Source organism: Eublepharis macularius, chromosome 14 (genome assembly GCF_028583425.1).
Source record: "Eublepharis macularius isolate TG4126 chromosome 14, MPM_Emac_v1.0, whole genome shotgun sequence".
NCBI lineage: Eukaryota > Metazoa > Chordata > Lepidosauria > Squamata > Eublepharidae > Eublepharis > Eublepharis macularius.
The window spans coordinates 37,274,703-37,297,532 of record NC_072803.1 but is presented as its reverse complement, the minus strand read 5'-3'; the positions used below and the strand labels follow the sequence as shown (position 1 = coordinate 37,297,532).

Genomic DNA, 22,830 nt, shown 5'->3' with positions numbered 1-22,830 from the left:
TAAACTGCCAGAAAATTGCCTGCCACTGGCAGGCACCCGGGATCCCTAGCCAGAGCGGTGCAGCAATCACTAGGACACAGGAGACCTGGGTTAAAATTCTTTCTCTGCCACGAAGCTCACTGGATGACTTGGGCCAGTCACTTTCTCACACTGATCTACCTCAATACTCACAGGACTTTGAGGATAGAAAGGGGTGGGTAATGTATGCTGCCTTGAGTTTCTTGAAGGAAGGGTAAATTTCTAATGGTCAGAAAAGGCCTCATGGAAGCTTCATAGGGCGGGCACTACCAACAAGTTACCTCCCCCCCAAAACAGGCCTCCCTAGACAATGTTCAGGCATCCAAGGGCAAATGTCAGTGCAGAAGTGCCTTTGAGTTTCCAGGCCCCGGACTGCTCTGCAATTTACAAGGCAAGCTCAGCTCTGTCAATTGGTTATGCTGAGTCATGGTCAGCAATGCTTTTCAGCTGAACGGCAATGAGTTGTCAGAGGGCAAGCATAGTTCATTACATTTTACAGCTTGTGCAATACTCACCACTCAAGACCAATGTTGTGTTCTCCAAGGCATGGCACAGGTTTAACAGAATACCTGGAAGGAAGAGGGGAAATCTAGGTTTGAAAAGATGCAAGTATTCTTCAAAATATCACGCTTTAAAATGAGCTGCTCAGAATCTCACCATCAGTTAGAACAAACATTTCGAAAGCCCTTTGGTTAGCTCTGGGTTGCAGAGATTTTATGCATGTCTGCAGCTCAGAGTTCACACACAAAATACCCTGAGGCGACTCAGCAAGTGCACCTCCAGTTTCAGGTCTGAAGTAGGGTTTCCATCCTCAAGGTGCGCCCCCCCCCCCCCGAATTACAACTGATCTCCAAACTACAGGAATGTGTTCTTCTGGAGAAAATAGCTGCTTTGACAAGTGGACTCTATGACATTAAACCCCAACGAAGTCCCTGCCCTCACCAGGCCACACACCTAAACCCAGGAATTTTCCAACCCAGTTGGGGACCACAGTCTGGAGAGACCAATGAAGACTTGAGATAATGCTTTGAAGTCTGCAGACTTCAGAAACAAGCCTATTCACCTTCAGGGCAGGAGTGGGCTAGGTGGCTGAAGCAAGGTTCCTCAAAAGCACTAAGAGGAAAGAAACTCCACACATGATTAAGGACACACCCAAGCCAAACACCTGTCCCAAGCGTCTCTTATCATGAATTACTTCCTACCACACCAGTCTCATTAACAAAACTGATACTGCTCTTGGCAAAAGGCCATGGAGATTTAAGACAGACTGTGCAGTGGAAGCTTGGCCACAACTTTTGTAAGGCAAACCAACAGAGGGTGGGAAAACATGAGTAGCCCCACACCTCATCTCTAAGACATATCCCAGACAGGATACCAGCTGAAACCAGCCGAAAAGGGAATTTGCAAGACAATTGTCACTGGGGAACAGAAGAAGAAAGCACCTCTTTTCTACGTACCACATCACCCTCTGCTCTGTGCACCCATTTGTTTTGCAGAAGGAGAAAGTTGGATCCCCAGAAAAGCAATGGCCACTGCAATTCAGTTCTGACTCCATACAGTACTGGTATTGAGTCTCAAAAGCTCATACCCTGGAAATCTACTTGGCTTCTAAGGTGCTCCTGGACCCAAATTTTGCTCTTCTTTTATAGACCAAAATGGCTGCCCACCTGAAATATACCATACTTATCGACAGGGCTTTTTTTCTGGGAAAAGAGGTGGTGGAACTTAGTGGGTTGCCCTCGGAGAAAATGGTCACATGGCTGGTGGCCCTGCACCCCTGATCTCCAGACAGAGAGGAGTTTAGATTGCCCTCCGCGCCGCTCAGTGGCACAAAGGGCAATCTAAACTCCCCTCTGTCTGGAGATCAGGGGGCGGGGCCACCAGCCATGTGACCATTTTCAAGAGGTTCTGGAACTCTGTTCCACTGCGTTCCAGCTGGAAAAAAGCACTGCTTATTCATTTTGTTTACATGGTGCCTTTCCTCCATCATGAAACTCAAGGAACCTTACATGTGGGTCTCCCATCTAGGCAGTGACCAGATGCTTAATTTCAGCACACGTCTTCTGACCGTACCTGGGTCTTCAAGCCACACACAAAGTACTAAGGAGGGAATAAGAGGATTTTGTAAAATGATTTCTCCTTCCTCAGAAGTTCTTATCAATTTCTGGACAATATTCCATAAGAGGGGATGGGGTTGCATAGAAGAATCCTTTTGACAACTAAGAAGAGATGGACTAGCTGCATGCATCCCATTGCCCCATAAAGCCATAAAAGTTCTGTCACATTCCAACACAAGACAAGCCCCATGATAGGGCTATACAGACAAAAGCACACTCAGTTCTCAGCAGCTGCGACAGGGCCAGAAGGAAAGATAAGCCTTTACCCCAGCGGCATTCACATGTGGACCACTTAGGCTACTGTTTACTTAGAATGGGAAAAAACATCCACTCACTTTGACAGGAGACAAATAGTAAACACTGCTTTTGAAGGAAGTTTGTGGCAGGAACAAAACCTGCCATTGTACACACACAGTGGCTAAGTCCTTATTGATAAAGATCCTATATTGCAATTCAAGCCCTCTCTAACTCCAGTTTGTGTGTGTGTGTGTGTGTGTGTGTGTACACACATACACACACTTCATAGTTATGATAGGTGATTTGTTAGTTGTTAATAAAGCAGAAATAGCTTCTTGTTATTAATTTCCCTAACCAAGGAGTTACCATTTACAGGAGAGAGGAGCTGGTGCAGAACTGATTGTCAAAGCAATTCAGAACTGTCCCAGGAATGGAGCTGGCTCACATCCCAACTGTTACAAGTGAGCTGTTGGACCTGCCAAGCTGCAATCCATAAATATGCCAACAGCCTATCCTGGCGTGATGGGAACAGGCTGGAAATGCTTCCACTGAACCTCATCCTTGGGACTGCTGCCCACCATGAATCAAGCTGGGGCACAGACAGCTCCGCTCCCTCAAAAGCGGCCCCTCTCCAGCCCAGCCAGGGTTTAGCACCCGCAAAAAACAAACATCAGACCGATTAGCTCAATTGGGCATTCTGAGCTATTAAAAATTTATCAACCCGCCACGTTCAAAGCAATGATCTTTGGGGAACGTGAAGGCATGGAAACATCTGGGAAACACATCCAACATTGAACACACTTGAAATACTGGGCTACAAACGGTTCTTTCACACAGGTAGTTTGACAAGAGTTTCCCCTCTTCCCATTTCTTCACTATAATATTGACATTGAGAGCCAGTTTGGTGTAGTGGTTAAGAGCGCGGGACTCTAATCTGGAGAGCCGGGTTTGATTCCTCACTCCTCCACTTGAAGTCAGCTGGGTGACCTTGGGCTAGTCACGGCTCTCTGGAGCTCTCTCAGCCCCACCCACCTCACAGAGTGTTTACTGTTGTGGGTATAAAATGACATACTTTGTAAACCGTTCTGAGTGTGCATTAAGTTGTCCTGAAGGGCGGTATATAAATTGAATGTTGTTGTTGTTGTAAAAGACTGCCTTTTGCACTGTCAGATCACTGACTTGTCTAGCCTAGCACTATCTGCTTAGATGACGCAATAACCCCTTGGGATCTTAGCCATGGACCTCCCTTGGCCCTGCACACAACAAGCTTTCAACTCTAAGCGTTCAAGCTTCTTATGTGATATGAGAAAATGGGCCCAGCAGGTACCTCGTTCTACCATATGGGATGTGGAATTTAACTAGTTGGTCCAGGTCCCAAGTCCTTAATAATGAGTTCACCTCTTCTGCTTCACTTTGTTATCCACTGGCCGAAATAAGCTTCCTTACATTGCTGCTGCTGCCAGAATATGCCTATCTGGTCTTCTCAAAACTAAACTCTATTCTTGTCTCTTAAGAGACAGCTCTTCCAATTAAGAACGTCAGAGGCTTTTCTGGGCTATGCCTGCTCTAAGTTACCTTGGATGCAAGGAAAACTGTGAGAATTCAGGTGTGCACAACAGCCTCCCCACCTTCTTTTTGTGCCTTGGAAAGCGTGGGCTGAAGGCACAGACAGACCATCATAACAACAACTTCATAAAAAGGAAAAAAATGTAACTCCACTGATACTTGTAGTCATTAATTATTAAAAAGAAAATCACATCATTAGGCAAAGAAGTCTAAAATGTATAACATGAACAATAAATGCAATCTCTTTCCCCTGCAAAGATCAGCTAAGATGCAGACAGAATAATCTTAACACATTCTAATAAAATAACTGCAGGTATCTCTTGAGGGGGGGTTAGTCTGTTGCATTTAAATTATGTTCTAAGTTATGATCTGCAAACCCCTTGAGGCACAAAGAAAGGAGGGATATAAATATTTTAACAAAATTAAAACTGCCAGATTTCTGTTTCAGGTCATATTTGGGTCTCTTTCCCAGCCATTCCTGGATTTGTTTCTATTCAAGTCTCTCTTGTCCTTAAAGCTTTCCCATTTAAAACCAAGTCTCCCTTCTGTACCAGTTCTCTTTGTTTCACATCCCCCTTCAAGCACTCTCTGACGCCTCCCATTCAACCCAAAGGAAAATTACTAGGCTCTCTCTAGCATATTTCTATGAGCCCCCTGCTAATAAGTCCCAACTCTAAGACCATAGGAATAGGACTTTATTGTCCTGTGGGCAACTCTTCTTGAACAATGAAAGGCCATTCTCCACACCCAGAAGGACTGGAGGCTAACTGGCAAAACCTGATCAGCAACCTTTTGCCTACTATGAGGATGGCTTTAGATTAACCTCTGAGCATTAACAGAGCACAAATTTAACATTTTTACCTTGTGCAGTAGCAATTTTTATACAGCTATCGGTGGGTAAAGTGTCATTTTACCACACACACTCCTTCATGTAAGTGAAATACACAACCTCTAGAAGAGGTTGGTTGCAGAGTGAACAAGGAAAAATAGTTTCATACATAAAATATGCAACACATGAATGTTTCCATGACTCAGCATGCAAATGTTCCCATACATGATTGTACACATGGATTGTTTCCCTGCTAAAATTTCAACTGTGTAAAAGGAATCTTGGTCACATGAATGTTTCCATGACTCAGCATGCAAATGTTCCCATACATGATTGTGCACATGGATTGTTTCCCTGCTAAAATTTCAACTGTGTAAAAGGAATCTTGGTCAGTCCTAGTCTATTTCCTTGTCAACACATCAGCAATTACAAGTTACAGCTATGTGTTTTCATATTGAATTCCTATGTTTTCCTCAATCACTGTTAGAGTTTCAATGTTCAAGAGAGTTTTTTTCTAGTAGTCTGAAACCATTGCAAAGGTGAGTGATCAGATAGGAGGCAAAACTCTTGTCCCAAACATATAGCCTCAGCTTATCTAATACCCAGATAACTCACAGTCATTCCCCGTGGACATAAGATTCCAGCTGCAACAGGCAAAGGAGTGCTTTATTCTTCTGCATTCCTGTTGCAATACAGTTCATGCCAGTGTCTGAGGCATCAACTGCCATGTAAAGGTATTTGTCACTGGAGCTTTTGGTAATGGCAAAGAAACAAAAACTCCCTTTCATTAGTGAAAAGCAACTTGATTCTCTGGGGTCCAACCAATTTTGTGTAGCATTGTTCTCTTTGAGAGGGCATAGAAGGGGGTGGTAATGAATCCAACATAGATTAAAAACCTGCAATTAACACCCTGCTATTCTAAGGAATGATTTGACCCACTTCTTGGTAGAGGAGGGTTCACAGTCTCTTGTACCCTCTACCTTATCCCATCTGAATGCAACATTCTCACTCTATGTTCCATATACACAACCTCTAGCCTAGCAAGCTGGCAGATGCTCAGTTTTATAGCAAGACCCATCTTCTGAACACTATTAATACTTCACTTAAATGAACTGGATGCAAATTCAACTCTTTGCTAAAAATTGCAATGTCATCTACAGAAAACTCTTCAGTCTCATTCAATAAACTGTCTTCCAGCCACTGGAAAGGTGCTGGAGAATTCCAGAGTCCAAATGGAATGAGCTTGAATTTATAAAGACAATCAGGTTTGCTTATACCCTAGCCTCTTCCTCCAAAACAATCTGCCATCACAGTTATCACCTTAGCTAACCACAGCATATCGGGTACAATTATGGAAAAGCACCCTCAATTAACTGCACCTGGCCCCATCACTATCAATCTTCAGGAGGCATCTGAAGACATTTTTATTAAGGACTGCTTTAATTAACTTTGTTTTTATATTACTGACATTCCTAAATTGTTTAGTTTTAATCTTGTTTTTATTTGTGGCTAAAAAATGTTTTGAAACAATAAAATAAATTGCCCATTTTGGACATGGTGAGTTTTCTATAATCCACACAGTATCTTATCAAACTACCCATATTAGCCATCAGAACAACAGGTGGCACATGGTAGGTTAAATCAATATTAAAAACTAGCTTGTCTTTAATGACTTCCTCATTATCACTTATAATCTTTCCATTAACTCTATTCAATGCAAATTAGAGTAGTGGATGCACGCCAGTGTTTATAATGTGCTTAGCATGAGTTGTTTTCCCATGCCTGTTCCTGAAAACCAGCTTAAACTGGTCTGAAACTCACAAAACTGACTTGTGTGGACTCCATCCACCATCCTGTTTTAAATGTGTTGTTTTTAATGTACATGAATTTTTTAATTGTATTTTTAATAAGTTGTTATTTGCCCTGAGCCCACTTGCGGGGAGGGCGGAATACAAATTTGAAATAAATAAATGTTTAAATCCTACCTGGTCAGAGCTGTGGGCTAACATGTCCACAAGGCCTTATCCCCCACTCCTTCCCACTCTTCACCATCCTCAGCACCACTTAAACACAATCAACAAAAGGCTTTAATGCTTTTACGTGAGCCAAGTTAGGCTCTTTCCAAGTCTGATAGGTGGAAATAGCATACATAACTGCATCCAGCTTGTCCTAAATCACATGGTACCTCCTATACGATTTTCTTCTTGTCAGCCTCTAGTCTCCCAGATCAAACTCTTGTGCTGAGCCATCTTGTCATATCAACTGCTTTGGCTAGCCTGTGTGTCTGGTGGAGATTTTCAGAGAAAACCTATTGTGTCCCTAAACCTCTTAAAGAAACTTGAGACATAATCTATTACAGCAATGCTACTCACTCAGAGGCTCAGGAGCCACAAATGGCTGACATGCCACACATAGCTTTTCTGAGTACCAAACTCCATGTCACCGGCTCCGTTTTTCAGAAAAGTGGTCAAGGCTAATGCACAATGGGGCTCACAGTTAGCAGATGGTTTCGATGTAGCACACAAGAAGTTTCTAACCATTCTGTCTCTTGTAACACTAGAGTCTAACTCAAAGGGTACTCTTAACATAGGGAAAGCAGGGATGTATCTTTAAACATCCACAATAAAGAGTACTGGAGAACTTGAAAGATTTGTGTCATAAGTCTGATTTGCAAGCCCTTTCCCTCAATCCAGACATCCAAACATTGGCTAAGGTTTAACAGGGGTAGGGAGATTCTAGTCTACTTGCTCAGAGTTATACATAGGTTATAGCTATACATTAATACTTCCAAACCCCTCTAAATTGTTTGCCCAGCCCATTTCCTGATGTCATAATCTGTATGTTTTGTAATGTGATAAATCGAATTTTGTAAAGCCTGTTCAATAAAATTATTTAAAAACTTCTAAATCTCCATGAGCACCACTGCACTACAGAGTGCTTTGCTTCTAGAACTGTATCCTCCCATCTCTCCTTGCCTAAATGCAGAAACCCTCTCATCCTTCTTCCAAAAATGAATTCACAAGAAGAATCACCCCTGGAGTCCCGTGGGACCTTTTAAAGGCGATCATCAACTGATGTCGTCTCTCAGTTCTAGTCATAGTAGTGAGAATCCACATATGGCCTAAACATCCCTTTTAAAGAACCATTAAACCTCTCCACAAGAACATTCCACTGAGAGAGATAAGCACAACCACAGCCAAATGCCACAACTCTTAAGATACTTCACAACTTCTGACAGGAAGTCCTTCCCCATCTGTCAAAGTTTCAGATGACACAAGATTTTAATTAAGGCCTCAGCCACCACAGGGGCCTCAACTGAAGCCAGAATGACTGCCTTTAGATTCCTAGTGGTAAAATCCACAATGGCTAGATGAATCACTTTCCTCTGAGTAGGTTTCAGAAGAGCCACTGTATCTACTTTTGTCCTTCAAAAAATCTTATTAATGATGGGGAGTTACTTGAAAACGTGCCTTGCTTCAACATTTGCCCATTCTCTGACATATGACCTGCTGTACCCCGTTATATCTGGGGCCAATTTAGGGCAGTAGAAAGTTAGTAACAGCCTTTTGTGGGGCCAGCTTGTCCCCAAGTGTACAGCATATGGCAAATCATAACCTAACTCCATTAAATTTCATCTTATACTACTTAGGCACCAAGAGCTGCTTAAGTGGCCTGTCCCTAAGCCTATATAGCAGACACTGATTCTAGACCTACATGATTTTCAGTGAAACCCACTTCTCCCAAATGGCTCATCAAAGTGATTCCAAGAAAGGGTCCAGGAGTACCTTCCAGAGAAATGACTCCATTTCTCCTAGATTTTCCACCTCCAGCTTTTCTGAACTGACACCTGAACTTTTAGTAGCCACTGGTAACTATGTAGATCAGTGATCCCTCCATGTGTCTACCCCAGCCCACCAATGAGCTGCCAATATCAGACAAATCTTTTCCCCCTTTTGGAGAAACACTACTTTCACCTGTAGTATTCTCAGGCTGACGTATTTTTATATCCCTCTCTACTCCACCCCACTGCCTCAATGTTCTGTTGGTTGCCCCCTTCCCAGGAATCTTGAGCTCATTCAGTCCCCTAGATGGTATAGACAGAGTCTGTCACAGCCATCTCTGGCTTTTGACTTCAAAGTACAGTATAATTATAACTTCCCTCCCTCTATGACCTTAAGTAAAACCCAGTTCTGTATTGCCCCACTTCTCTCAAGCTCCTCCACTGTTCCACTGACAAGATGGCCACAGGGACAAGAACTGAGCATCCTATAAACTGCCATCTTCTGAAGGACTGCTTTGACACAATTTTAGAGTCAGACATCACATCAGACTGTACCAGGGAAACAGATGCTCCTGGACTCATAAGCCTCAGAACTGACCACTGCTGACTCCCAAGAAATGGTTCTGTACTTCTCATAAACATAAAACATGCATGATTTTCTGTGAGGCCTGGCAGTTTTTTAACCTTCAAACAGCCGAGGCTTTGTAGTCAGGCTTGGAAAGAAATGTTGGCAACTTGACCTTGTTGGCAACTTGACCTTAAGTGCTCAACTCCCTCAGATTAGCAGCAGGTTCTCTCTTCAGACTGGATGAACTGGCTAGCAGTGAGCCTCTCTTCCCTTTAGATAGATACTCATCTTTTGTGGACCCCTTCCCTCCTCTACCAACCACTGACTTCTTCCCTTCAGGGTTCCCCAACTGAGGATCAGCTGGTCTGCAGCTTCAGTAATTTTTAACAGATGATTTACATCCCTTGAAAGGCAGAAATACAATGGATCCAGCACAATTAAGTTCCTGAGCTTCCCTCTGGTATCAACTTTACCTCCAGCTGCCCACTTATTGAATATCTTCTCAGACTAGCCACAGATTCAAGAAAAGGTTTCCCTGCAAAGGGTTGGTCAGCCCTATTTGGTCTGTGGAAATAACCAGGCCCCAGAGTGATTGCTTAAATGCCGCTTGCTTTGAATACTGGATAAGTAACAGATTTCCCCCCTCAGGCATGTTCTGATACACCGCAACCAATTCTCCATGGATCATATGATATGTCCTTTACAGAAATAAGGAAAAGAACTGAAGTTGTTAATTTGCAAAACAAGTTAGGCAAACAATCTTTCTTCATCAGTCCCATCATCACCTTTCCACATTAGTGGGTTATGTAATTCTGTACCCACAAAAACACAAAGATCATTAGGTGTCCATTTGTAACAGCACTAGCAATAAGAATATCTTCATAAAAACAGATGCTTCTGCATTGTCGATCCTGATTCCCATTTGCCTCATTGCCATGCTTCAAAGCAATCACATCACCTATTTTTTCTTCAGCTTTACGACAAGATGGAGGATGAAATGCTACACATATCTCTCAATCTTTCTTAGGGACAAAAACATTATGTTTCTAAATTTTGGCTGATGCCAAGCTCCTTTGGGTCTCTTTTTCTTCAGTGGTTTCTTCCTCTGACTGAAATATTGTCTCACCAAATTATGTGTGGAACCTGATAAAAACCCTCCCGTTTCCCCCACAACTAGAGACACTGAGAGTCTCTCTACACAAGGCATCTTACACAGACACCTGCAAGTGCAGGGAGACACAATGTTCGCTAGAAGCATAGTTTTAAAAGACAGAGCCAGCAGAGATTGCTCCTCAGCAGAAATTGCTCCCCGAAGGTGAGGTAGGGAAGCGAAGATGAAATTAACAAACCCTCTGAGGAGTGATCTCCTCTGGCTCTGTCTACTACGCTTCGCAGCTCACATTCACCTCTCTATCCTTGAGCGTCCTCATGTAAGATGTTTTATATAAAGAGACTCTGAGATGCACAGGATTGGAAATTCCATTTCCCCCATTCCCTGGGTTGTTTTTTGTTTTTTTTGCAGTATTCTTCAAAGAATTCAGCATCAACTGGGAAAGAGGGTCCAATTCTCTTCAGTTTACCCCTATTCAGCTTCACTTTCAGGGCAGCTCTCTTCCTCATTCAGACAGTATTCAACCAGACAACTTTCTACTACAGCTAATCTATACGAGATACCAGTATTCAGGTCAGCATTTTTCACCTCCCCCTTTCCGTAATCATGGGGAAACTGCAGAAATCAAGTCCATAGTTGCCTAGTTGTCTGGATTATGGATACATTGGTGAAGAAGGTAAGAGTGAAGATTAGCATCTTCTTCCCAGGAAAAAGGAGCCAGGTCATCTAGGTAAGCTCAGGACCTCCACTTTATGTTTCCTTCATTTTACCTATGGCAGTAGCCTCTGCTCACCCACCATCTTCCTGGCCTCAAAACGCTTTCTCCTGCACCTCCTACTTTTCAGGCCCCTCCCCCATACATACTTCAAGTCACTCTCACCTCCAATGTAACTTATCTTTTGATCTTGATTTCCTTGACCAACTCTGACTGATCAGTCTATGCATCAAGAGAGCTTGCAATTCCGTTGTACTTACATTTAGAATATGGAAATGCTTTTCTTTGCACTGTTCAGTTAACCCTGCCTTTTTCATGTACAAGTATTGAGCTGACATCTTGTTCCATCCCTACTCAGTAGAATGGCAAAAAAAACAAAACATGGAAAATTACTGGCCCATGTCTCAGTTTCTATGAGAGTCTTTTGCTTACAGTCCCAAAGTGAAAGGATGTGACTTTCTGTTCTGCTGGCGACTGTTCTTAATAACCTATGAAAGGCCATCTTTCACAGGCAGGTAGACAGAAGGCTAGCTGGCAAAACTTGATCTACAAGCTACTGCCCTACTGGTGAAGGTGTTTTTTTCTGAACCAACTGCTAACAGAGTTCAAATCAAACCTTGCAAAGTGGTAGGGGGTTCAGTCAGTCAGATTTATTTACAGTTAAAAACCAGTACAGTGGTAGGGGGTTTTTTTACACAGATACTTGCGGGGGAAATGTCATTATATCACACAGGGTAAAAACAAAACTTGACCCATACAATGCAATCATTGCTAGAGAGGAAGGTGTTAGACAGAGCTTTGGACACCCCCACCCCATGAGTTTCAAACCATTAGGTACTAGCTATCCTAGTGCTACTGCTGCTCATGAAAGTTTGTGTGTGAATATCTTGCAACAGACAAAATATGCTGGAGCATGCCACATCAGATCACAAAGAAAAGCCTTTCAGAAGGCAACAGTTACTTGTTCCAACCACAGACAAAATATTAAAATCATTTTCAAAATAAATGTTGCAATTGATGTTAGCTACATTAATTTAATCAAAATGAACTCTTTAATTAGTTCACTATATTTATAACAGCTGCCACTTCAGATGAATGCTGGTACCCAAAAGAACCGTTACAAATGATCTGGAATATTGTTATAATGACCACACATATATATATATTTGTTAAAAATTCAAGAGGACAGAAAGTGGATCTATTTGCCATCTATGGAAGAGAACCAAGATGGTGGACTTTTTTTCCTGTTCTTTAATCAAGCGCTTTCATTTTCTACCATATCATAAACTCAGAAAGCCTTTGATCATAGTATGAAACCCAAGAGATCCTATTCTTTACCTGCCATGTTTATATCCCACCTTTCTTCCAGTATGGGACTCACACGTGGGTTTTGCAGAGGAGGTCTCCTACCTACAACCAGACCTGATTAGTTTCAGCAGCAATGTCACATCATATAGCTTCCAGCCATTCCCCGGGACCATGTTGATATGCTGGCATGTCATTCCACACCACATCAGGCCTACTTGAAGAATGGCAAAAGGGACATCAAGGCCAAGGGATACCTTACTTAACAAAGGGCAGAAAGGATCCTCCAAGACATCATACAGGTTTGCCCTGGTTTCCTGCTTGGATTCTGATACGCTGGGAGGATTAAAGGTTTCCCAAACACCAGTCCCTATTTTAAGAATAGAAAGAATATGAAGAGCCTATGCACCATATCAGACCCACCTCCTGACAGAGGCCTCCCCCTCAAAGCTGGCTGGCTGGCTGGCTGGCTACTGCCAGGCCCATTCTCTCTGGGTGGCAGTCTTGGCTTCCTCGAGAATGTGGTAGGAGTTCCTTCTCTAGCTTGTTGCTGGAAAAATGTAAGGCTGTTTTGTTCAGGCAGGTTTTGGTAGGGAATTAACCATGTGGAATCCTGTTGTGGGAGTGCGATTTATTGAAGCCGGTACTATCTGTTGCAGTTGGTTGGTTGGTTTCAATCATCTGTTACCTGCTGGCATCTTCTGTAAGCCACCTTGAGCTGTTGCGGTCAATAGGAAAGGCAGAATATAAAAATTAAGGATTAGCCACCAAGTTATGCCTTCATGTGTAGATGGGATTTCCCACTGCTCTGGAATGCAACTCTTCCTCCAGACTACAGGCACTCTCCAAAATCATTATGATCAGCATTTAGAAGCTGGCCAGTTCCATTAGACTGCTCTATCCTCTTCACAGTATGCAAATGCTCTGCCAAGACAGGGCACGCAGGACTGGACAGGGGGAGAAAACATTTGCACTGCAACTATTAATTTGATGTGAGACAGGTATAGGGACTTAAGTGGGAACGGGAGAACAAGAGAAGCAACTGATGTTTTAATGCAACTACTCCCCAGTTACTAGACTGAAGTCCTACGCACAAAAAACACCATACCAATAGCTCACTTACTTGCAAGTAAACAGCAAGCCATTTGCATAGTTCCTGCCTGTGTTAACATCTAATGCATTTCACAAAGAACACTGACAAGAGAACAAGTTTACCCAACAGCTGGGTTCAAGGAAGCTTCTTTCCCATATACAAAACAAAAAGAACATAATTCAAAGCAGGCCTGACTAGGGATGGGAAGTTCAACCACAACAGAAGTTGTACTGCACGAAGGAAGACAACAGAATGGGGATGTTGGGTAAATGGGGCTTCCTGGCTTGAGAGTCATTTCCCAGCTTGATTCGGAGTGAATTTAAATAAAGACTATGCTCACACCAATGTAGATTGCTCAATGTAACAGATGCTCATTGGTTAGTTGCTCACCCTCGTTTGGAAAATAATAAGGATGGAATGAAGTAGGACCATGCTCACCCTCAGACAGCGAATTGCATTTGGTTGGGGTGCTGGACTGTATGAAAGGGACCAAAGCAGATATAGTTGGAGTACTGAAAGCAATGGGATCTACCCACACGGGCTTTAATGCTTAAAACACTGCAGTATTAAACACAATAGCTCCAAAGTCAAACCAGAGAATCTTGTCCTGGCTACTTCATAAAGGGCTTCTGTCATGGCCACCAGGCTGAGGAACCACCTCTCTTTAGAAGATCGAAGAAACAAATCTGGCAAAAAAGGAGCAAATGCATTTCTACTTTTTGCATTTAGTGTGCTTTCTCTGACTTTACTTGTTTTATTGACAATATATTTTAAGAGGTCCTTTTTTGATAATATGAAATTAACCCCTCTTATCCTCCCTTCTCTGGGTGTCATTATTCTGTGGAGGCTGGATATACAATTGCTAAATAACTAACAGATAGTATTAGGCCCATTAGGAAAAAAACTTAACCTCTGCACAGTGTTTTAAAAGTTAAAACCCATGCAACAACCCTATAAAGCTACCCCCCCCCACACCCCAGAGTGGATGGTGAGGGACAGTGGCTCATCCAAAACAGCAGAGTAAGCTCACGGGTGAAAGGGTCTATGCTAAACCACTGAGCTACAATACCCAGATTTCCAATGGGGATGAGGGGAAGGAAACCAACGAGATATAGTAGGTCGAAACAGAGTGCATGCACACATCCTCAGATATTGCAATAATGCTGTGTCTTGTCCGCACAGTTGTGAATGGCTGCTAGAGTGCAAGTATAAGGCACTATCCAATGATGTGTGGATGCAATCTAGGATGGGAGAGACCCAGGTCCCAATCCCTCCTCAGCCACAAAGCACTTTGGTGCTTGGACCAGTCATGCCCTCAGCCTAACGTGCCCTCTTCAGGATTACTGTGAGGATACAGTGGAAGCCAGAAAACATGCACCCTTCTGAGTTCCTTGGAGGAAAGATAGGATTAAAAGATGGAGGGGTAAATCTTGTAATCTAAACTGATCTGGTTAGTGAAGAAAAGGACTCAAAAGTAGGTTTCTCCCCTATCCTGACTGGATCTTCCCAGAAAGATCCACTTCAGACGTTCCACCTGGCAACTAAATTTTTCAAAAGTACCCAAGTTTCTTCACTCAGCCAGATAACTGGCAAGTTCTGGTGGCCAGACCTTGAGGAGAAGAAAAAAACCACCATGCATGACAACAACTTGAAGTCCTCCATTAATAACGAGCGCATGCAACCAAAAACAGCATCTAAGCCTATGCAACCAAAACAGTGACACAGGGACTCTTGGAGAGCATGCTACTAACCAATGTTAATTCGTTAATTGGAGAATGACCCTACCATAACTGGAGAGTGCTCCAGATGTGTACTAACACTGGCCGTTTCCATGCAGTCCCAGAAAAGGTGCCTGCAACCGTTTTGAAAATGGAGACATCTGGAGTCAAGGGGAAAAGCCACCAGCGTTTGGTGAGTGGGCCATCCCTTTAAGGACATTTGGAAATGGCCACTGTCTTTTAAACGTTTAAGGAAAATACAGGTGTTGGCACCCTTCGATCAAAAAGGCCCATCTCAGCTGTTTCCTTCTTATTACTAGTTTTTGCTGTAAGCAGGAGCACCCTCTACTACATGCCGAGCCACGTCACATTTTAGCTTCTCATCCTAACTCCTCCCATACTTCCAGAGAAACCCAAATCAGGAGGCCACAAGTTGATTATTCAGTGGGAAAAATGATTACCCTACAGAGGACAGTTTGGTTGAAGTCCCTGTTCTGGCTCTGCTAATCCTTTCCCATCATTCTGTAGCCATTCTAGCATTGTGGCTCCTTTCTGCCACACATGGTGGAGACGAATGGCCCCAGTGCTGTTGTGAGAAATTTGAACAGGCAAGCAAACCTAGAGGAGGTGGTCTGTGCATACCAGCCCATGGTGTGCCTGCATTAGGAGAGGAACCGTGTCTCACTGGTCAAGTCTCTGCCCTGCATACAGAATGCCTCAGGCTATGGGGCCAAAAAGACTATAGCATGGATGATGTCGAAGCAAAGGGTTTGGGTGAAGTGAAGCCTTCAATACGCTGCCAAGGAGGGAGAGATACAGGCCCCTCCCCTCCACAAGCAGGACGTCAGTACTTAAAGGTGCCATACCCTGTTATGGCATTTAGTATTGTGACAGAACTGAAGCATTTCAGGGCTTTGACGGGTTTGAGAAGTCAGTTACGGAGCGGGCAGGCTCTGGGGTGGAGGGTTCAAGGTCCATGTTCAAATCAGAAGACAGGCCTGTTTTCCAAGGTGAGCAGGCTGACTCAGTCTTGGGGCTTCCCCAGCACATCAAATGGGGGGCTACGGAAGGGGTTTCAACTGCCTCCTTCTGCAGTAGTGTTAGCTGATCAGCTGCCCCCTCCTGAAGAGAAATAAATATATTAAAAGAAATGAGGTTGGGGGAGGAGGAAAACTGGTTGCTGTTTTTAAATATCTGAAAACTGAGGTTTGAGAAATGCAAACTGCCCTTGGAATCCATTGGCCAAGAGAAGTGGCACAGGGCAAAGGGCAGGCCTCAGTGACTGAGCACATGAGCTCGGCATGTCCATTCCGCAATGAAAGGATCTGAGACTGCAGAGATAAGGAAGATATGAAGAACTAATGTTGTTGATATAAATGGACCAGTGGCCTGATTCTGTATAAGGCAGCTTCATTTTCAACACATTACAGAAAAAATGGAAGATGGATTTATAACACACCGAGTGCCTCCAGAAAAGTGTTCAGCACCAGAAGCAGTCTGGGATGTACGCAGAACATTCCTGGTTTAGGGTCTCAGCCTCTAAAAAGCCAGTCTGAATAAGACCTTTTGTCCCTTGAAGCTTTGTTCATAATAGAATGTGGTCAGGGGCAAGACACTGTGACAAAAGCTTTGGGGGCTGCGATAATTTCAAAGTCAACTCATATTTTCCTTCAGCTGTCATTTTCATGGAATATTTTAAATAAACGCGGTTGGACATGTGTGCCTCCTTAATTCAACGTTTAATTAAACAGACCACATTATTGTGAAACTCCTACCCAACCACTAGTTTAATACTTTCTGTTAATATGATGTTAATTTTAGTTTTCCCAGTTTTGCCAGGAAAAATTGGGAATAGCATGTTCTGGTGCCCTGGCCTCAACTACTGTTTTCCTGGGAAATTTCCAGCCATAAAAGGGGCAGGGGATGGGAGAGAGATGGTTTTGTTCATGCCATTTCTTTCCTCAATGTTGCATCTGAACTGCTGGCCTTTGCCCTATACAAGTTTCATTGCCAAAAATTTACAGGTGTGCCTCGAAGATATTTATAGCTTTGAAGACAAAGGGATAGCAGAGAGAATCAGAAACTGGGATGAGCCGAATGCACTCAGAGAATACAGGCCACCACTAATGCTATACTCTGCACTTCAGATTTTAAAGTTTCTGTTTTAAAAGGAGTGTCCAAATATACAGGTCTCATAACATGGCTTGACCCTTACATTATTAGATACAGCCAAGACATGTTCATCAAGCAACAACTGCTATAACAAGTGATGAGTGGTATGTGTTGTTGGGGTCCTCAGATATACAACACTATGGAGAGAATTTTCCTATCACCTCAAACACCACGCTCTTCTAATGCTAGTCATCAAATGACACACTGGGCTGGTTCCTACACGCACAACTGAAACCAACTTTTAGTACACCCAAACTTTTAAAAATTCAAGTCATTCAACATCTGGCCGAATTCCAATCTCTACAGACTTTGCTCATGTTAAATCCAGCTTTTTTATTTCCCCCCCAAATGCAGTGCGTGTGTGCATGGATGGGTGGGTGAATATTAACCTGGGATGCAGCACTCTATTTTCTGCAATGATTAGGACAAACATTATATTGTACAGGTCCCAATAATCAACAGGGTTTCTGCAGGGAGCATTTCTGGCTAACTGCTAACTGCAGTCAAGGCCTCGCTTCTCCCTGGAAGACACAAGAAAGGGCTGTTTAAAGGCCAGTTCACACATGTATGTACATCACTGGATTACTTTCTGACTGTGTAAATCAGGTTCCCTGACTAGTATTGTGTTCAACATGATGCAATAAGGAAGTTCCATCTGTGGCATTTGATCGGCAGAGACCCCTGGCATGTGAACATCTGTGCCATGATGCTACAAGAATCAAATGACCAACATGCATCCACCCATTACAGAAACAAATACCAAAATTAATTGCATCCAGCTGAAACCCTAACCCAGAATTTGCTATCTGTACACCATGGAACACCAAAAATAATTAAACCTATTAAAGTTGAAATTTGCAGTCAGATCTTCGGAGAGCTGCTGTAGCATAGTGGTTGAGTGGTCGGGTTGTGAATCAGCACTCTGCTGGTTCCTATCCCACTATTGCCATGAGTCAACAGGTGACCTTGGGTAAGCCACTCCTCTCAGCCCAGCTCCCCTCTCAGCCCCAGCTCCCCAGCTGTATTGTGGGAATAACAACACACTGACTTCATTCACTGCTCTGAGTGGGGCAAGAATCTGTCTAGAGGAGTAGTATATAAACACAGTTATTATATTATAATAGAAGTTAATCCCACCAAACTGAAGCCCAGTCTGCACAGGTCTATTTTGCTGGTTCAGTTCCCATACTGCAGCATTTTTTTTTTCATGACTGTCTGCACCAGATTTGCTGCCATGAGTAGTCACTCCGGCCTCTGAATGTTAAGTCCAGCACAGGATGGATGAACCGCTAGTTTGAAAGCATGGAGGGGGAAGTTCCCTTTTCATTCTTTTTGCAGGGAGAGACAACTGAAATTGACTGCCCTTCGTCAATTTCACCTCCTATCTAAGTAGAGGAGGATGTCAATTTCACCTCATTTCCATCCACACCTGTTGCCAATATCAAGTTTTTTAAAAGCTGCCTTCTTGTTGAGGGCAAGCAGGTTGTCATAATCCATGCCCCCCTCCGGCCCCCCAGTTCTCAACCTGAGAACCAGCCAAAACGGAGCTGCCCAAATATGACCCCCCCCCACAAAGAACAGCACCACACTGACCAAACATGAGAGGTGTGAACAGCAACAGCCACATACAAGTTGAGTCCATGCCTTTTGGCTTGACTTCAGGAAAAGTGAGGAGTTATTATCCTGGTGCAGAAGCTACTGTCTTAATGATTCCCTAAGTAAGCATCCCTAGAAATGCAGCCTTAAAAGTCCAATATAGAATTCAATAAAAGATGCCTGAAGAAAAGACCAACATGCTTTGGCCTATGTTACGCCGAAGTGTGTCATTCGCATTGATGGGACTTCAATCCAGGTCTATTTTTATTGTGATCCCTTTAAAAGCGGCAGTTCAGCCCCACTCCAGGAATGCTTCAGGAGCGCATTCTCCTGAACCTCCGTCAGGATTCCATGAGACAACTTGATACTGAAAGATGCCTTCAAGTTTGAGGACTACTTCTGGGGAGACATCTGGTGAGGTCCTGGCTTTCTCAAAAGGAGAGGGGCCATTTTCTGCTTTTCTGTTCCAATAGTCTCTGCAGCATCTTGAGAACGTGATTTGCTGTGCCTAGATACCACCAACATAAGCCTGAAATACATTTAGTACTCCTCTGTAAAGACTTAACTGCAGGCATTCCTACTCCATTTTGTACCGAATACCCACGCCTGAACTTGGCTGGCCTAATTTAAAAATGGTTTTCCATTATTGTTTCTTTACAGAAAATGGATTATGGCCTATTATCACTTTTATATTGTATAAAAACAACATCTGGGGGATTAAGCAAACAGGTGTTAAGTTATAAACTGAGCTGCTCGATTTCAAGTCAGGTTAAAACCACGGGGCATTCCAAGTGTTCACTTTGTAGACACAAAATGCTCCTGCTTCTAACATCTTAAGACTGAAGGGCCTTTTTCTATTAACTCCTGAAGGTCATATACACAATGCTACTTAATTCTTTTTCAAATCGCTTGCATCTGTGTATACATCCTATGTATGGCAGATGTCTCCTTCCTGAGAATCCTCTCCTTCCTGTATATTCATAGAAATATCAGCTCAGAACTACCCTAGGCAGAGTTACACTCTAAATTCATTGGTTTCAATGGACTTCAGTGCTATCTTAAGAATACTTTCCAGAGAGTAAACTCCATTGAATAGATCTGAATAAGATTCTGAGTAGACCTGCTTAACTCTGCTTAGGCTCTCAGGGCCAGTTTAGAAAAGAACACACACAAACGTACATGACATTGCCACATACTAAGTCATGATCACTGCTGTCTACTCTGGCTGGCAGCAGCTCTGCAGGGTCTTAGGAAGACGTCTTTCCCATTGCCTACTACCTGATCCTCTTATCTGGAGATGCCAAGGATTGAACCTGGGACCTTCTGATTGCCAAGCAGATGTTCTACCACTGAGCCACAGTCGATGGAATAATCCAACAGCCCAGCTTTGCAGATAAATCTTTTATCTCTCCAGTTACTTTTTAAACCTATGAGTGGTTAAGTTAAGGAATAATTTTTGCATCCCTGTAATTTACACATATAAAATGATGGATTCTGTACATACAAATCACATAGAGAAATCATACGCAACACAAATTTACCCACCAAAGCCAGTGAACTTGTTAGCATAACCATAAACAAAAAAATCTAAAGAAACCAAGAAATCTTTGTACATTCTTGTTAAAGATCCAGAGTTCTGTTGAGTGCAGTGCCATTTAGTTCCAAATGTCTTCTACACTGAAAGAATTCAGACCTACTGCTCCTTAACTCAAAGACAGGAAAGAATACCCATTGATTTAGAGGTTATTCCAACACCCAAATCCCATATAGGAGTTTGTACCAAGCTCTGACTTTAAAATTGATGCCCTGATTTGCTGTAAAATCTCCCTTTAACTGCACATAACTAAGTATGGATGTAGGGGTTTTATGGTGTTATTTTTTAGCATTTCTTAAAGAAACCTACCTGTAATTATCCAAGTATTTGGCTTTTTTAAAAAAAGGACAGCTAATTACCCAGCACAAGAACACCCGCAGCAGTCCATATCCTACACCAGAGCAGCTCTGCTATGCGATTAAGGGCAGGATCCTCGCGGGCAGGACAGCAAAGTCACCCTACAAGGCATTGGCCTCCTGCCTGTTTTCGTAAAGAATCTGTTTACAAGACGACTCTCCAAAGATCACATGGGACAAAAGACATTCCAGCATCCATTGTTCAATCACCAAAGCAAACCGTATGAGAAACGCGGACGGAATGACGGGGAGGGGAGGCGGATTGCAGCGAGAAAGAGAAGCGAAGCGGCTCTAAGCAGGAAAGGCGGAGAAGAAGAGATGCACGCACAGAAGTATTCGCACACGTTCACTGCGATCCTAAGCAGAGTGACTCCCGTTTAAGCCCACTGATTTGGAGTCACTCCGCTGAGGGTTGCACTGCTGATCTCCCGGACCAGCCGGGGGAAACTTCGGAGCGAACGCGCTCCCTAAAAACCAGCCGCCGCTCCTGGGTGGATTTTGCACCGCGGTCCGCCTGCTCAGCGGGACGCGCTCCCAGCTCAGGGTTGCAGTCCCAATCCCGCTTTAAGGACGCTGACCTGAGAGGCGCACGGCTTACTCCCGAGTAAGCACGCGCCGGGTCGGGCTGGGAAGGGGAAGAGAGAAAGGAGGCTCTGGCGGCGCAGGCGGCGGCGCGAACTTACCGAGGGTGAGCAGGGCGAGCTCGGAGGCGACCGAGCTGACCATCGTGGCGGCCGCCGGGGCGCGCTGGCTGGGCGGACCGGGCTCAGGCTGCGGGCGGAGACGGGCTCACCTTTCCCCCGCTTGGCCCCGAGCCGCGCCGACCATGCCCGTCTCGACCCCCGCCGAGAAGCAGCTGCCGCGAGAGATGCTGGAGGCCGAGGGAGGGACCGCGGCGCCCGCCACCTGCGCCCTGGCGCACCGGGCAGCCCAGAGGCGTCTTCCGCGCAGCGAGGCCGACCAAGGGCAGGCCGCTAGCACCGCTCCTCGCTCTGCGCCGGCCCGTTTCAAGGTGCGCTCCGCAGCCCGGAGTGGCCGAGCCGCGCCTCCTCCCTCCCACGCCCCCCTGGCTGGTTGGCTCAGCAGACGCGGCGCCGAGCGCGGCCAGTCCGGGCCGGAGAGGAGGAGAGAGGAGCCGGGCGGCGGGGCTGCGGGCGAGCGCTAGGCGGCGCCCAGAGGCCGCGCCCGGCTCACCTGCAAGTGGCGCGCGTCGCACGGCTGCCCTGGCCCAGCACGTAGGAATGAGCTCTCGCGGATCTCGGGCCGCGGAAAACTTCCCCGCCCTCCCTTCTGCGGACGGGAGCCGCTCCGCACACAGGATCAGCGCTGCGCGCCTTGAGACCAGCGGCACCTTAGAGACCAACAAGACTCAGACTCGTGTCTGAAGAAGAAAAATAGCAGAGTCCAGTAGCACCTTTAAGACTAACCAACTTTATTGGAGCATAAGCTTTAGAGAGCCACAGGTCTCTTCGTCAGATGAGAAGGGGAAGCTCGAAAGCTCATACACCGAAACCCTTGTTGGTCTCTAAGGTGCCTCTGGGCTCCAGTTTTGCCCTTCTACTGCAGACCCACACGGCTACCCGCCCCCTCCAACTATCCTCAGGATCAGAGTTGCTAGTTTTTAAAGACTGGCCCCCATGCCTTTAGGAGCGGCTTGGGGTGAGGACACAACTCCTTTCCTCGTTTGTCTATGTGGATATGTGACAGTATACTACCTCTGAACATGCAGGTTCAATGCTTATCCTGAATTGATCCAGTCTTTCATGAGAACGTCTTATTAAAAGAGGTTGGATGACCTAAAGGAGATGTGTTATGAACTGAACATAAGAGTCACCTGGAAGGTTCAGCCCAAGCCCATCTCATCCAGCGGTCTGTTGCCCACAGTGAGGGGTCTGGAAACCCCCAAAACAGTCATGGAAAACAACAGGCATGGTTGGTTGGCCTGTACAGAACATAGTAGCCATCTTGGGTCAGACTAGGATCTGGGAGATTCAGAGTTGAATTTCCACTCTGTCATGGAAACTCACTGGGTGACCTTGGGCCAGTAACGCCGA

At 44.5% G+C, this 22,830-nt stretch overlaps 1 protein-coding gene across 1 annotated transcript in view; it reads right to left on the bottom strand.

Annotated features, from left to right (window-relative positions):
• TGFA (transforming growth factor alpha) overlaps positions 1-21,786 on the bottom strand; it is a 51,963-nt gene extending 30,177 nt beyond the window's left edge. Inside the window, exons 1-2 of the mRNA XM_054998544.1 lie at positions 21,460-21,786; positions 534-587 (exon numbers count right to left, since the gene is read on the bottom strand). Coding sequence (XP_054854519.1) covers positions 534-587; positions 21,460-21,502 — 97 coding nt within the window. The 5' untranslated portion in view covers positions 21,503-21,786. The remainder of the gene's footprint in view (positions 1-533; positions 588-21,459) is intronic.
• Positions 21,787-22,830: the final 1,044 nt, after the last annotated feature.